Source organism: Anomaloglossus baeobatrachus, chromosome 5 (assembly GCF_048569485.1).
Source record: "Anomaloglossus baeobatrachus isolate aAnoBae1 chromosome 5, aAnoBae1.hap1, whole genome shotgun sequence".
Classification (NCBI taxonomy): domain Eukaryota; kingdom Metazoa; phylum Chordata; class Amphibia; order Anura; family Aromobatidae; genus Anomaloglossus; species Anomaloglossus baeobatrachus.
Window position 1 is genome coordinate 562659508 of NC_134357.1, and position 16625 is coordinate 562676132.

General features: G+C 45.4%; 1 protein-coding gene across 1 annotated transcript in view; it reads left to right on the forward strand.

The window, feature by feature from the left end:
- The first annotated feature begins 802 nt into the window (after positions 1-802).
- Positions 803-16625, forward strand: part of LOC142312332 (uncharacterized) — a 64927-nt gene continuing 49104 nt past the window's right edge. Inside the window, exons 1-5 of the mRNA XM_075351263.1 lie at positions 803-960; positions 1391-1483; positions 1613-1991; positions 2075-2172; positions 2370-2460. Coding sequence (XP_075207378.1) covers positions 1859-1991; positions 2075-2172; positions 2370-2460 — 322 coding nt within the window. The 5' untranslated portion in view covers positions 803-960; positions 1391-1483; positions 1613-1858. The remainder of the gene's footprint in view (positions 961-1390; positions 1484-1612; positions 1992-2074; positions 2173-2369; positions 2461-16625) is intronic.

Sequence of the window (16625 nt, forward strand, 5' to 3'; positions counted from 1 at the left end):
GCATCAGGGCCAGGCTGCTTGGGTGGGAGAGAGCGGAAGCCGTAACCGTTATTAAAAATGTTGGTAACGTTTAAGTAATGTGCCTCCCGATGTGGGAAGATTGAAAATGCTTGTTTTTACATGTTTACCGTTTTATCTTTTTAGAGTTAAAATAAAACCGGTGATGGACGGGCAGCCCGCGGACGGTCTGCATTTTACTAAGGGGGAATGTGGTGCCCTGGACAAGCCAGGTCGTCACAGAACTACACCAACACACCCCACACCAAAGCCAAACACAAAATCCTTGTTGCCTCCCTCCAGGGGCTGATGTCCACACCAGGGGGTGGGCCAGGCGGTTGGTCGGTCGGTAGGGGACAATCAACCCCCTACCCACGAAGGGGAGAACCAACATCCAAGCTGCTCCCCGTCATCGCTCCCGGGATCCCCGTCCAGAGCAGCGGTGGTGTCACCAATCTCACCACAACCGTGGGTGGCGTCACGGACAATATCCCTAAACCCAAACCACCCCCTTTTCACTCACGGGTGAGGAGCGCCGCTCGAGTCCCCAGGATCCGGCCCACCGCTCGAGCCACCACCGAGCAGCAGCAGCAGCAGCCGGACCTGAACAGTGGGAGAGCGCAGCGTCCCCTCCTCCGCCTGCGACAGATAAACTTCCCCTCATCCAGCACCATGACAACCAGCACAGCAGAGTCCTGCATACACTGAGGAGCTGATCATGTGACCCTGACTCCTCCCCTCCATGTGACATCATCACAGGTCCTGGAAGCACAGAGCAGCCATATATCTAGTGTGCGGCTCTGCAGGAGGAGGGGTGTGGAGAGTCCCCATTACTGGGCTCAGGCTCCATACACATTAGATGCTGGGGGAGAACAGTCGGTCGCTCGGTGGTTTCTCCCGTATACAGGGACGCTCGGCTGTCGGCTCCTGTGTTCTCTATTCGCCGCTGTTTATCTGTTGGAGGTAAAAGATCCAACTGTGGAGAATCCGACAGACCGGACCCTTCCCCCGACATCCTCTGCTGTGGAGAGTGCACAGGGGGCGCAGCAGGCGGATTATAGAGTGCGGTTGTGTTGTTCTCGGGCTGATGCTCCTGTGTTTCCTTCAGTCTCTGATGACATCACTGCAGCTACGTCACTGATCTCAGCGGTGATGTCACTATGTATGACACGTGATCACTTTTGCCATCGATTGACTGTAACTCGTGTGACGGTGACATCACTGTGACCTCAATCACTGAGGATCCGTCCTGACCGGATATTAACCTTATATTTCCCTCCACACACAATCTACACGTTCTGTCTCCTCATATGTTTCCCCTTATTATATCCAGTAATTGTATTTTTACAGCGGATTCTTTATGATGTTACATCGTCATCTTCTCCCCATTCAGGTCCCAACGTGAAGGATGGATATGGACAGGGACAAGATGGCGGAGAGGATATTACACCTCACCCTAGAGATCCTCTTCCGGCTTACTGGAGAGGTGAGAGATTCTGATGACGTCACATTACACCATTCTTATCTATGGGAATAACAGATGCACAGAACTGGAGAGGTGAGGACTCTGGAAATGTCTGGAGTGGGATTTCTTACTGTGTCTCTCCATAACCAGGATTACACAGTAGTGAAGAAGACCTCTAGTGAGCGCTGTCAGGCCCCTGTGTCTGAGGGAAGACCCCTGAGCCCAATCACGGGGCCTCCACCTCACCCCCCGATACATGAGGACATCAATGACCAGAAGATCCTAGAACTCACCTACAAGATGATTGAGCTGCTGACTGGAGAGGTGACACTGCTGGGAATGCTGGGACATTATACAGTAACGCTATGAAGGGATCGGGGGTGACGGTATCATTGTATGTGTCAGGTTCCTATAAGGTGTCAGGACGTCACCGTCTATTTCTCCATGGAGGAGTGGGAGTATTTAGAAGGACACAAAGATCTGTACAAGGACGTCATGATGGAGGTTCCCCAGCCCCTCACATCACCAGGTAATAGACAGGACTAAATACACACGGCCTATAATTATCTGTATGTAAGGAATGAATTCAGTCCCTGTATGTGTCTCCTCCAGGTCTATCCAGTAAGAGGACAACACCAGAGAGATGTCCCCGTCCTCTTCTCCCGCAGGACTGTAAACAAGAAGATCCCGATGTTCCTCAGGATCATCAGGTAGATGGAGAGAAGGTGCCATGAAATCCCCCTATGATGTGTAGACGGCTGTGAAGGTCTTGTGCTCAGTCTTGTTTTATCCTCCAGTATTATATGTGTTATACTTGTGTAATGAGAGCGGTGGAGATGGCAGGATTAGAGCTGATCATAGATGGGACTTCTCCATCTGTCTGTGACTTTTACAATATTTGTTTCAGGGGGAAGATCTGCCCCATATTAATACTACAGAGACATATGTGAGGGGTGATGAGCGGAGTAAAGAGGAGATTCCTACAGATAACCGCCCAGGTGAGTAGTGACCACTAAATGCAGAGAAGTCACAGATTCTTCTCATTCAGCAGCTGCTACAATGTGGGACTAAGAAGAAGGAACAAAACTTATTATCCTACAAATAAGGTGTAAGAGGTTTCCCGTACATCCTAGACACGGGGAATGTGCAGTTTATAGTGGAATGAATATCCTTTCTTATTTAGATATGAAATGAACATGGAAATAGTACAATCTATTGCAAATTGAACACAAATAGATGTTTATACAGTGGGTCTAAAAAGTCTATGCTTCCCTGATAAAATACCAGGTTTTGTCATATAATAATAATAATACCAAGAAGAAGAAGAATTTCAGACCTTTTTCCACCTTTTAATGTCGCCCATAATCTTAAAAATTCAACTGAGAAACAATCTGAAATGTTTTTCAGTGAAAAAAGAATTTAAATATTGTGGTTGCATAAGTATTTACACCCTTTGTGTTTGAAACCGCTATGCATCAATCTGCTCAGCTCTATAATATGGTGTCTGCAGATTGGACTGTATTTTCCTGGTGATGGGTAACCTTGAATGCCTTATGTTTTCTTTTATAGTACGTTCCCGCAAATGGACACAATGGTATGTCGCAGTTATGTGGGCAGAGGAGATGTGCTCGCACGATCACCTCTGGGAGCTTGGCTTAAGTGATAGCGGAACTCCTGCTGCATCAGCCAGATCTGGTGCCTGCACCACCTCCTTGGCTGGTTATCCCTCTAAATACCGTGATCAACAGCAATCATAGCATTTAGAAGGTTAGGAGAGAGAGCTCCTTATCCTACCTGAACAGCACCCGATGATTGCCATAACAGCAGGAGGTCATATAATGAGCTCCTAGTCTGTCAGCCAGGAGCATGATCTAACAGGCGTTCTGCCAGTGTCACACACCTAGATAAATAAATGTAGCTCCGGCACACCTTAGAGAACAAAAATGCAGAAGGTCTTGGGTGGTGCTGAATAAATTTTTTATTTAACCAAGGAATAAAGTCTGTCCCCACGTTTCGGTCCACATTGTACCTTTTTCAAGGGATCTATCAGACTGACAAGAAAAACAAAAACAGAAGGGAAAATAAATATACAATAAAGAAAAATATATCATCATGACGGAAATTTTACCATAATGAATGAGGGGAGATACAACATGGTATAATGCAATATTACAATCAAATAGTAACATCTTATGGTACAGAAGTTTGCAAACGCACATGATACCCTTGAGAAAAAAAGGTAGAAACAACACGAAATCACGGTGAATGTATGAACATGTGATACCATGGACAGATGCGGTAACTAGTAAGTAATGCATATGAACATACCTAGAGTATTGGAGAAAATAAAAATGCACCAATGGACAACATGTGTAATCGTCAACAGCGTCTAACAGTAGGGTTGGGTGCTATATGAAAAAGCTCTTCAGTACGCAAAATGATAAGCATATATGCTTATGTTTTCTATATGACAGGTACATTACCGAAAGCCCTTGTCCTTACAGTGTACGGCATGTACATATGAGGGAACACAGACACACCGATATCCCTCTGGGACATGTCTGTTCCTTATCTAGTCATGTTATCCTCACATGTTCATACATTCACCGTGATTTCGTGTTGTTTTTACCTTTTTTCTCAAGGGTATCATGTGCGTTTGCAAACTTCTGTACCATAAGATGTTACTATTTGATTGTAATATTACATTTTACCATGTTGTATCTCCCCTCATTCATTATGGTAAAATTTCCGTCATGATGATATATTTTTCTTTATTGTATATTTATTTTCCCTTCTGTTTTTGTTTTTCTTGTCAGTCTGATAGATCCCTTGAAAAAGGTCCAATGTGGACCGAAACGTGGGGACAGACTTTATTCCTTGGTTAAATAAAAAATTTATTCAGCACCACCCAAGACCTTCTGCATTTTTATTCTCTAAGGTGTGCCGGAGCTACATTTATTTATCTAGTGGTCAATTTTTTTCCAGAGCACCCAACCAGATAGTGAGCCAGGCTTATTTTTTTTCTAGTGTCACACACCTGACAGGTGTAATGTATTGCAATGTATGTGCTTTGCAATGTATTAGACCAGTGATCAGACTAATAAAGCTAAAGTCCCATAGAGGAACTAAGAAGTAGAGATGAGCAATGTTCGATTCAAACCGTTCGCCAATTTCAAATTTGAGTGATTTTGGGCGGTGTTCGAGTCATTCGACGAACTCGAACGATTTGCTTCAAGTTCGGCAGTTCGAGTTATCGTTTGATAACGGCTCGATCACCAAAAAGCGTAGCTAGTTACTAGCTGGCTTTTCACTGTAATACTGTCAGTCACTGTTAATAATGATCAGGGCCGGATTATAGGCGGGGCAGGTGGGGCTCCAGCCCCGGGGCCCCCACCACCATCTGTGTGGGCGCCATTTTATTAACGCCGCAGTGGTTCAGGACCACACTGTACCCTTAAAGAATTTCAATCCCAGCCGTCACTGCTGCAGACACGCCCACTGCACGCTGTGTGGGCTGTGTCTGCAAGGATGACGTAACTGCGCGCCTGATGCTTCTTCCTGCCGAAGAGGAGCTTGTGAGAGGACAGGAGCAGAGGCCTCAGTGGAGCATGGTGAGTATGACGTCCTCCATCATGGTGCTATGCAGGAGGCTGCAGTGAGGAGGCAGCAGAACGGGATCCCATAGTGTCAGCGGCCACTCTGCCAGGGATCAGAGTGAGTTATTGCAGGATTGTGAACTGCTGCAGATCAGGTCGGACTGTCAGTGCCAGGTCATCAGGTCGGGCTGTCAGTGCCGGGTCATCAGCCTCATCCCTCCCCTGCAATAACTCACACTGAGCTCCAGCACAGACATCACTACACAGATCCTGCACTGATCACATCTGAGCCTGCAGGACACCACAGATTATACTATATGGCCCATATTACATGTAGAATATGTGAGGTCCTGTAGATCCAGGTGTGATCAGTGCAGGGCATGGGCATTGTATATCCGTGTATATGGTTATATCACATCCAGTGTACAGAGTAGTGTGATATACTGTGTACACACATCAGATGGCATATAATATTCTGTATATTGTATAACATCTTGTGCCTGTATCACAGTAAACCCGGTTAAGTGCCGGGGCCGTGGGCTGCCGTGGGGGCCCACTCGCGGTGGCAGGAGTGGCGTACCGCTAGTAAGGGGGGTCCGGTGCCTGCGCTGTCACTGGCCTCCCCCCGCCAAGGATCGTGCTTTCAATTGTATCGGCATCACAGTTGACGATTACAATTGAGAGCAATGATGAGATGGAGCGGCACGCTCTCTCTCATGATTCTCTTCACTGTGTCTGTTGGCACTCTGACAGATCAGCAGCAGAGTGCGGTGACGTCATCACTGCGCGCCTGCTGAGATGTCAGAGCGAGCGACAGCAATGGACGCGCCGAGGAGACCGGAGCAGCGGGGGAACAAGGAGAAGTGAGTATGTACAATCACTGTGGCCAGACGACCATGGGGGTTCATTAAGTGATATGGTGGCTGTATACTACATGAGGGTGCCTAATGCTATCTAGCTCTCTGCACTGTGGTATATAGGGGCTGTATACTAAGTGAGGATGCCTAATGCTATCTGGGTCTGCACTGTGCTATATAGAGGCTGTATACTACATGAGGATGCCTAATACTATCTGGCTCTGCTCTGTGCTATATAGGGGCTGTGTACTATGTAAGGATGCCTAACACTATCTGGCTCTGCACTGTGCTAGATACTGGCTGTATACTACATGAGGATGCCTAATACTATCTGGCCCTGCACTGTGCTATATAGGGGCTGTGTAGTATGTGAAGGTGCTTAATATTATCTGGTCTGCTCTGTGCTATATAGGGGTTGTGTACTATGTGAGGATGCCTATTGCTATCTGGCTCTGCACTGTGCTATATGGGGGCTGTATACTATATGAGGGTGCCTACTGCTATATTGGTCTGCATAGTGCCATATGGGGGCTGCATAGTGCCATATGGGGGCTGCATAGTGCCATATGGGGGCTGCATAGTGCTACATGGGGGCTGCATAATACTATATGGAGGACTATGGGAGCTTCATAACACTATATGAAGGAATATGGGGGCTGCATAATACTATACCCCCAGAGTTATATGTCCCCTCCACCCCAGAGCTGTATACCCCCATAGCTGCATGTCACCCCCCCACCTCAGAGCCACTGCCCCCCTCTAGAACTGTATGCCCCCCATTGCTATATACCCCTTTCCTCAATAATATGTATGTCCCCCAGTAATGTGTGTGTCCCCAGCCTCTCTTGTGATGTGTATATACATCGGTGTTAGTGTGCTCTATGTGCGGCCATGTCTGTTAGTGACGGCCACCAATCAGCGTGGCACAGACACATGCCCAGGAGGAGCTGGATGGAGACAAGCGAGGAGGTGAATGAGACTGTTGCCGGCTTCCCAATATTAAAAATATATCTAAAAATATAAAAATGTGTCTGTGTGCATGTATGATGTGTATCTATGTGTTTCAGTGTATATGACTGTCTAGATTTATGTCTGTGTTTTTGTGAATTTCTGTTTAAATATATATGTGTACGTATGCCTGTATGTGTATGTATCTGTGCATGTCTATGTGTGGATGGGGCCCACTGAGACTCTTTCGCCCAGGGCCTACAAAAACCTGGAGCCGGCCCTGCGTGTACCAGTCATGTATTCTCCTGTACACTGTACAGGGGCGTACCTTTTGGGGGGCATGCGGCATATTTGCCCCTGCACAGCAATCAGGGGGGCACCATTGGAAAGTGTGAGGCAGCAGTATGGTCGGAGAAAATTGTAGGTGGACAGTATTGGGAAAGAAAAGTGTAAGGGGCATAGTATAGAGACTGGGTAGTGGCGGGGATAAGCAGTGTAGAGAAGGGGCAGCATGGTGGCTAGTGTGAGGGCACAATATGCTGAGCTGGGGGAATGTGAGACGGAGGTACAGTATAGTGACTGGATAGTGAAGGAGACAGGCAGTATAGAGAAGGGGCAGCATGGTGGCCAGTGTGAGGCCACAGTATGCTGAGGAGGGGGAATGTGAGACGTATGGGAGGTACAGTTTAGTGACTAGATGGTGAAGAAGGTAGGCAGTATGGAGAAGGGGCAGCATGCTGGCCAGTGTGAGGCCACAGTATGGAGGGCACAGTATGCTGAGGAGGGGGAATGTGAGACTGAAGTGCAGTATTTATATCTAAATGCTACAGTTCGTGCTCTACTGTTACGGCTAAAAATGTTATGGTGGGGCCCCCACCAGATTTTCTGCCCAGGGGCCCCCACCAACCTTAATCTGGCCCTGATAATGATACTATCAAAATTCAGCGTATAGTGTGCGGGGGAGGGGGGGGGGAAGGACGGGGTTTAGATCAGTGCTGCTTCTGAGTGCTGAAAGAAAGGCGATCGCCATTTTTTTTTTTTTCTTCCCTAACCGCGCGTACAGTGGGGCGGGCCAGGCTGTTAGCCAATCACAGACACACAGCAAAGTGGATTTTTGCCAAACAAGCAAGGACATGTGTCATTGGCTGTGCATGTCACATGTCTTTGACCTATAAGACCCGGCCATTTTCCCCATCGCCGCCATTATCTCTCTGCTGTGTGGTGTGTGACAGTCACCGCTCCCGCTGCTGCTGCTGTGTGCGCGCTATAGACATACAGTGCAATCTACACATTGGTTTAGGGATTAGGGACTACTTGTAATTTCAGCCCTTTTCAGGGCTACATTACAGCCATTCATAGCCATTTTTGCTAGGCAGGTCTGTGCCAGGACTGTGCAGGGGTTTATCACAGCGTCTGTTTAAATCATCTCAGGCAATTCCTTGGGGCATAGTTTCATTGTCTGGGATAGTACGTGAGGGTTCCTCTGCTGACAAGCAAGCTATAGACCACCTGTGCATTGTACACCACCTCTCCATTTTTGCTACGCCATTTTAAGTGCAACAAACAGTGTCCAATTTGTTCACAAACAAAATGAGTGGCAAAAGGACAGATGCTGGTGGAAAGGGGAACAGGCGTGTTGGAAAGGGGAAAAAAGGTTTGTGTCCATGGGGTAGTTGGTAAAGCAACAGTAGCATCTGCTGAAGAAAGGCCATCTTCCAGCAAAAGTAAGATGTCTACTACTTTCCGTGGACAATCTGATATGATCCCTTCGTTACGGAAATGACCATTGCTACCAAAGGTAGATGAGGCACAAAAACAGCAGATGATTGAATGGATCTCAAGTACTCCATCAAGTGGCCTCTCCTCCACCTCTACTTCAACATCCCAAAGACTCCAGTCCTCTGAGTTGTCTCCCCAATCGCACTTGCTTTCTACCAGCTCTCAAGTCTCTCCACCCACCCTGCAGAGGATGGGGTAACAGAGATGGTTGAGTCTGCAGAGCTGTTCAGTCACACTATAGCCTGTGAATCAGAGGTCTGCTCCAAAGCTACAGTGAGTCCAGACAAGGAAAGGATCTGCAGTGATGCCCAGAAGCTTTGTGAGTCAAATTGAAGCCCAGATGAGGAAGGTTATGAACATAATGTAGACCTTCATTCCCAAACTGTAACTCCTTTTGGTGGAGACAATGAGGAACATGCTGATGACGATGAGACTCAGGAAGAGGTTGGCTCTGAGAATGAGGGGAGTGCAAACACACTGGGTGATGATGAGGTTGTAGATCCCACTTACTGTCAACCCACAGTCAGGCACTCGATGAGGTCAGCAGAGAGGTGGTGGAGGAGGATGCGACTGACGACTAGGTTAGCTTGCGCCTTCCTGGACACAGGCGGAGTACTGGAAGCACATCAACAACTGCATCCTCAGCCACAACTCTGCCTCTGAGCACAAGTCGGGGTGGCTCTGCAGGTCACATGGGCTCTAAGCCTTGCCTAGCCTGGTCCTTTTTTGACATCGCAAAGGATTTCCAAACTCATGAAATCTGTAAGATTTGTCTGCAATCTCTAAGTAGAGGCCAAAACTTCACTAGTTTTACTATTTCGTCCATGAACCGTCACATGGATATGAAGCATAAGTCCCAGTGGGAAGCTCACTGTGCTACAATGCGGCCTAGCCAACCACGGTCTTCCCCTTCAAGTGCATCCGCACGCTATTCATCCTCTATGACTGTGGGGACAGCAGTCACACATGCTTTGCGACGCAGACCTTCCACCTCTTTAACCACAACAGGCAGTGTGATTGGCAGGTCATCACTTGTTTTGGAAGTGGAAACAGCTGCAGGTGTTGAGCTCTCTCAGACATCGAGCGCACCACCTTTGGATGAAGGCAACATTATGTCTCCGCCTGCACTTTCCTCACAGACCAGCAGTTTTCCAGGGACACCCTACTCAATGCCGTCTCAGCACAGCAGCAAGCCATCAGTCCCTCAGATGTGGACAAGTACCATTTCTTTCTAGCCATGACAAAGCTAAGAGGTTGACTTTCACCATCTGCAAGCTGTTGGCTACAGAATTGCTGCCTTTCCGCCTGGTAGACACAGAGGATTTTTGAGACCTTATGTCCGTCGCAGTGCCCCTGTACCACATGCCTAGTCGCCACTACTTCTCCAAGAAAGGTGTGCCTGCGCTACACCAGCATGTCGCACACAACATCACCGCTTCCTAGAGAAACTGTGTGTGTAAACGGGTGCATTTCACCACCGATACTTGGACCAGTAAGCATGGACAGGGGTGTTACATGTCGCTGACTGGGCATTGGGTAACTATGGTGTGTAATGGAGAAGGGTTTGCTGTAAAAGTATTGCCGTCCCCACGAGTTGTGCGTCAATCCTCTGTATGTAGAAGTTCCTCCACTGCTTCTGCCTCCTCAATCTCGTCTCGGTCCTCCACCTCCGCCCAAAGCCTGTCTGGTCAGGCCACCCGTGTTGTAACTGCGCACAAGGAATCCCGCACACCTCCTTACTATGCTGGCAGCAGAGCTCAACGGCATCAGGCGGTCTTTACATTGAAATGTCTGGGAAATGTGAGTCCCACAGCTGAGGAGTTGTGGTCAGCACTGGAGACTGAGTTTCGTTAATGGTTTGTCTCCACTCAACCTGCAGCCAGGGAAGGCCGTGTGTGACAATGCTGCAAACCTGGGTGCGGCCATTCACTTGGGCAAGGTGACACACGTGCCTTGTATGGCTCATGTGTTGAACCTTGTTGTCCAGCAATTTTTAAACCACTATCCCGGCCTAGATGGGCTTCTGCACAGGGCACGGTCACTATGTGCTCTCTTCCGCCGTTCACACGGCGCAGCTGACCAACTTGCATCGCTCCAGAAGTCTTTCGGCCTGCCAGTTCACCGCCTGAAATGCGATGTGTCGACACGCTGGAATTCGACTTTCCACATGTTGCAGCGACTGTGGCAGCACCGCCGAGCACTGGTGCAATACGTTATGACGTATGGCCTGGGCCAATGAGATGCAAAGGTGGGGCAGATCACGCTGATGGAGTGGTCTGAGATCAAGGACCTATGCACCCTTCCGCACAGTTTTGACATGGCGACGAAGATGTTTAGCGCTGACAATGTTTAGCGATGCCATTATCAGCATTACAATTCCAGTCATTTACATGCTGCAGCACACTCTAAACAGTATTCAGAGTCAGGTGGTGGGACAAGAGAAAGGGGAGGAAGTACAGGAGGATTCATATGCGGAAGAGATAACAAGATCTACAAGATCCAGACGGTCAGCATCACCAAGGCAGCAGGCATGGGACGGTGGGAGAGAGGGATTAACAAGGGCGCATGGTAGCAGCCAAACTGTTGAGGAAGGTGCAGGAGACCAGGAAGAAATGGAGGACAAACTGGCGATGGGCATGGAAGACTCAGCAGATGAGGGAGACCTTGATCACATTTCGGTTGTTCGAGGTTGGGGGGAGAGGTCAGAGGAAGGAAGCATGATTCTCACCTCGCCGCCACAAACACAGCAAGGACTTGGTCCTCATGGATGCGCAATACACATGAGCGCCTTCTTGCTGCACTACCTACAACATGACACTCGGATTGTCCGAATTAGAAGTAATGCTGACTACTGGGTTGCCACACTCTTAGATCCCCGGTACAAGTCAAAATTTGCCGAAATATTTCCTGCCATAGAAAGGGACGCACATTTGCAGGAGTATCAGCAGAAGCTGTTATGCAATCTTAGCTCGGCTTTTCCACTAAACACCAGTGGTGTACAGAGTGAATCTCAGTTGTAACTTGACAACCATGGGACTGTCGAGTCGTCATAATCAGTCAAACCATACCAGCAACACCGTATCTGGTGGTAACAACAATTTTATGGAATCATTTCATGAATTTTTTTAGACCACAAGAGACAAGAAGTCTGAGACATAGTCAACGCCTGGAGAGGATGATACAGGAGTATCTCCAAGTGAATATCGATGCCATGACTCTGCAACTGGAGCCTTGCTCATTTTGGGCTTCCAATCTGGAAAAATGGCCTGAACTCGCCACTTACGCCTTGGAGATCTTGTCGTGTCCCGCAGTCAGCATGCTCTCGGAACGTGTCTTCAGTGCTGCTGGGTGTGTGCTGACAGTTAAGCGCACGCGTCTGTCCAGTGACAATGTGGACAGATTAACGTTCATCAAGATGAACAAGTCATGGATCCGCAAGGACTTTTCTACCCCTGTGTCATCCTGGGGAGAGTAAATGCTTGTGGATTTGGATTGTGCTTCATGCAAATCAACATGTCAAGTTTGCAACTGGGGGACAACTGATACCACTTAAGTGGTGTCTGTGACCCAATTTTTGGAAAAAAGGGAGACTGTGGTTGGAGTCCCCTTGCTGTGTTTTACATGATTTTAGATGGGCATTAAATGCCTATATCTGTGTCTCCTCCTCCTTTTACTCGTCAAGCTCTTTTTGTTTTTTCGCATGAGTATATGTACTTGTCACTTTTTCATGTGTTTGTGGTGTCTTGTGAGTTGTTTGTCACCTTTTGGACACCTTAGAAAGTGTTTTCTATGTGTTTGTATGTGTTTTGTGTTTGCCTGCCATTGTTTTCAATGGGGTTTGAAGGTGTTCGCCGAACTGACCCGCCGTTCGACAAACCGAACCGAACTCGAACACTAGGGGGGTGGCTCAACACTACTAAGAAGGTAAATTTAAAAAAAAAGTTTAGAAAAATGTAAACTATATTAAAAAGAAAACCCCACAAAATCGAGAAAAAAAAACCAAGGCAAATCTACAATTATTACACAATAAATACAAATATTTATACAATAACAAAGATAAACCAAAAAAAAAAAGGCTGGAATGATCTGATCTCTAATGCTATGTCCGCACTTTGTGTCGAGGTAGTTGCAGTTCAAAATGCATGTTTTGGCAGAAATTGCTTTTGTCAACTTTGGTCTTTTTGTTATTTTTTGTAATCAAAACGCTTCCGTTTGAAGTGCGTTTTTGATGTGTTCCAATAGCGTTTTTAACTAAAGAATCATGCGTTTAGGATGCCTTTTCATGGTAGCATTTGTCTAGTTTATGTGATGGATAAATAAAGCTAATTTCACCAAGGAAAAAAAAAAAAAAATAAAAAATAGACCTCTACTGATGTAATTTCCTCCAACACGTTAAACATCAAAATCTGTAAGAAAATACCAAATCTATGCCAAAAAAAAAACAAATGTTATTTAAACGTGTACGAAGTGCCCAAAATAAAATGAATGAATTATGTATATTTTTGTTTAGTCCAATTGTCAAAAATTGCTTAAAATCTTTATTTTTTTCCAAATCCGATAAACATAAACATAAATAATTATATGTAACACATAAACACAGACCATGTTAGTGAAGTAACAAAAAGTTTATTATAACACACAAGAATAATCAACCATTATTCCAACAAAATTAGATGTCATTAATAATTAATGGACCAGCAAAATAATATCAAAAATAAAATCCTTTGTATAAAATTGTAATGTCACACACATCACAAGTAAAAATAAATTACAGGAATAAATATATTATTTTTAATATATTTTCATAAATAATATATTGCTATGTTTTGCAAATTTCATCATAACCTAACCAAAAAATATAAATTACTTGTGTTTTTAGCAAAAAATAAATTTTATATATTTGAATTACAATGTAACAAATAAAAAAAAAAAAACATGGTTGGGAAAAGAGCTCTTGGGTAAAGAACCCAGGCCTATGCTCATTTTGGCGAGCAGGAATAATAGCCTTTGGTTGAATAATTTCATTAGGGGGATTAACCTAATCATTTCTTTTCTGGTTCACAAAATAATTTTTTTGGAATGGAGGAATATATGGTAATCGGGATATGGGGCATCTCGGGGAAAATTGTGAGATTTGTGCTTGATATGGGATTTGGGGTTTTGAATTTTTTTCTTTTCGCATCAAACATTTTTTCAAAATTATTAACTAGTTCTCCTCCAGAGGGGAATGGTCCCTCCTCTTCAAAACAAGAAATCAAACCACATATTGCAGTCATGCATGTAGATTTTTTTTTTTTTTTTTTATAAGCATCAAGTTTTCTTAGTCTCAAGGCTATACTCATTGAAAAATTGTCGAATTCATCGTCTTGAGTGGCAGATTTTAGAATCTCTTTCAAAAACTTTTTATTGATTTTCCAATTTTTTATAAACATAACAAGATATTCAAGGTTACACAAGGAAAAACATTTGTCTGACAATATGTGACATAATAGGGTGCAATGCCCCAACTTGATATTTTAAACTGTTTATCTGATTGATATGGTCTCTATTAAACCAAGGCAAAAGTACTAAGAAATAACAGACGCGATACAAGTCAATTAGAATCATTAAGCCCCTAAGCCAACCCCGAATACTTCCAAATTTTCTGGCACGTCTTGCTGCTACCTTAGCGTCTCGTCTCCCCTTCCCTCCGGAACCCACACCTCCGTGATTTTCAATTTACCCAGTTTGTCCTGGCTATCATTCAGAAGGTACCATTCCGATTGTATAAAAGGTGTCATCAGATTATTTATTTCTCCCTGAGTAAATTGACTTTCAATGAAATTTCTCCATTTCCCAAAGAACTTGGGTGTCAACCTATCTTTGTCCCTTTCCGCTTCCACTTTCTCCAGCCTCAATAAATTATGTAGTTCACCGATGACCTCTTTTATAGATGGTCCCTCCCTTTGTATCCAATGCTTTAATATGGACCGTTTGACTATCATGGCTATGTCATGTACTATTGTATATTTCTTCTTTCCCGGCATGTCCGATCCCCCTCTTACTCCTCCCTCAAAGGAATGGAAAATCCACACCATTAGCTCTAGATTTCCAGAAATTCCCCATGTTGCCTGGACAAATAATCTAACTTGATTCCAGAACCTGTGAATTTCCGTACACTCCCATAGTCCATGTAGCATATCTGTTTTTTCTCTTTGACATTTAGGACACCGCATATCTCTTCCCAGAATGTTGAAGCCCATAATAGCCCTGTGTAAAATTCTAAATTGGGTGTCTCTCCATCTCTCATTGGTAACATGTTTCCGCATCTGTACCCATCCCTTCAATATATCCCCTACAACTTCCTGCCCTTTCAATTGTTTCCCCCACGCTGTTAGAGTACGGCTATCCTCCCCAGATATAAGCATTCCCCGAAATGTTCGGTAAATTTTGGAAACATTTACACTTGCTACATCACTTTCCATAAGCTCATCAATCAAACTCTTATTCAATTCCTTTCCAAGCTCCCCCAAATCTACAAATACTCCATGCTTCAGTTGTTCATACTGGATGATATGTGAGCTATTAAGTTCATACTTGTCAAGCACTTCCCGTCCTGTCAGCCACCTTCTCTCCTCCACATTCATGACATCCTTCATTCTCTCGACACCCTTCTCTTTCCATCTAGTAAATAGCTTATTTTCCCGTCCCATGGGAAAGTTCGGAGATGCCCAGGGATTTAAGTACTTAGATACTTTCCATGACAGTCCCAATTTCTTTCTTACCAGTTTCCATGTTAGCATAGTGTCTCGGAATAAGATTGAGTTCCTTATATGCCCATCCGCCCTGGACAATGGGGAGTGTAAAATGGACGCCAAATCCCACGGTGATGCATACTTGGCTTCCATGCCATAGTCTGAGTGCCTGCTCGTTCCTCTCAACCAATCAAACACATGTCTCATTATACACACCAGGTTATAACCCCGAACATCCGGGAAACTAAGACCTCCTTCCTCCGTTGACTTCATCAATGTTCGTAACTTTATTCTAGGTTTCCTTCCCCGCCATATAAAATCCGCATACGCTGAGTTGAGCCTATTTACGTCCCTCATTTTTAGCAATATCGGGATCGTCTGGAATGGGTACAACAGTCTAGGAAAGCTCATCATTTTTATCAGGTGGCACCTTGCCAGTAGTGGTAGAGGCAGACCCTTCCATCCCTTTAGTTGTGCTATAATTTTCCTAATTAGTGGGCCATAATTCATCTCGTAAATTGATTCCACCGTTCTTCCTATATGAATTCCCAGATATTTAAGTGATGTCTGTGCTATAGGAATGCCACATATACAACCATCTCTTACATTCCCCCCTTTTAGGAACAGGATCTCACACTTTTTTTTATTCAATTTGAATCCTGAGACTAATCCAAATTTTTCAATTAGGGCTAGAGTCTGTGGCAGATCCACGTTAGGGTCCCCCATATATAGTATGACATCATCGGCAAAAAGTGCTGTCTTTATTTCAGTTCCCCTTACCTTAATCCCTTTAAAACTATTCGGGCCCTGCAGTATTCTTGACAATGGTTCAATGGCCAAGTCGAATAAAAGGGTAGATAGCGGGCAGCCTTGTCTTGTTCCCTTCATCAAAGGGAACACGTCTGATAAAAAACCTGGAGTGTGTACCCTAGCTCCCGAGTTAGCGTAAAGATTCCTAATGTAAAGCCTCATTTTGCCTCCAATCCCTGTGGCCTCTAGTACTTTGTCCAGCCAGCTCCAATTTACATTGTCAAACGCTTTTTCTGCGTCAAGTGTAACTAGAGCGGGTCTTGCCCCCCTCTCTGTCTGTTCCAATCTCACCGCATCCACCACTAGTTTTGTCTTCCGGATATTAGTGACAGCGTTTCTGTTACGGGGGGCTATCTGATAAGAACCTAAAGGAGTATCAGACAGTCAGGGTCCACCGTGCAAAGACTCTGCTGCAGACTATGGCAGAGTGCAATACCTC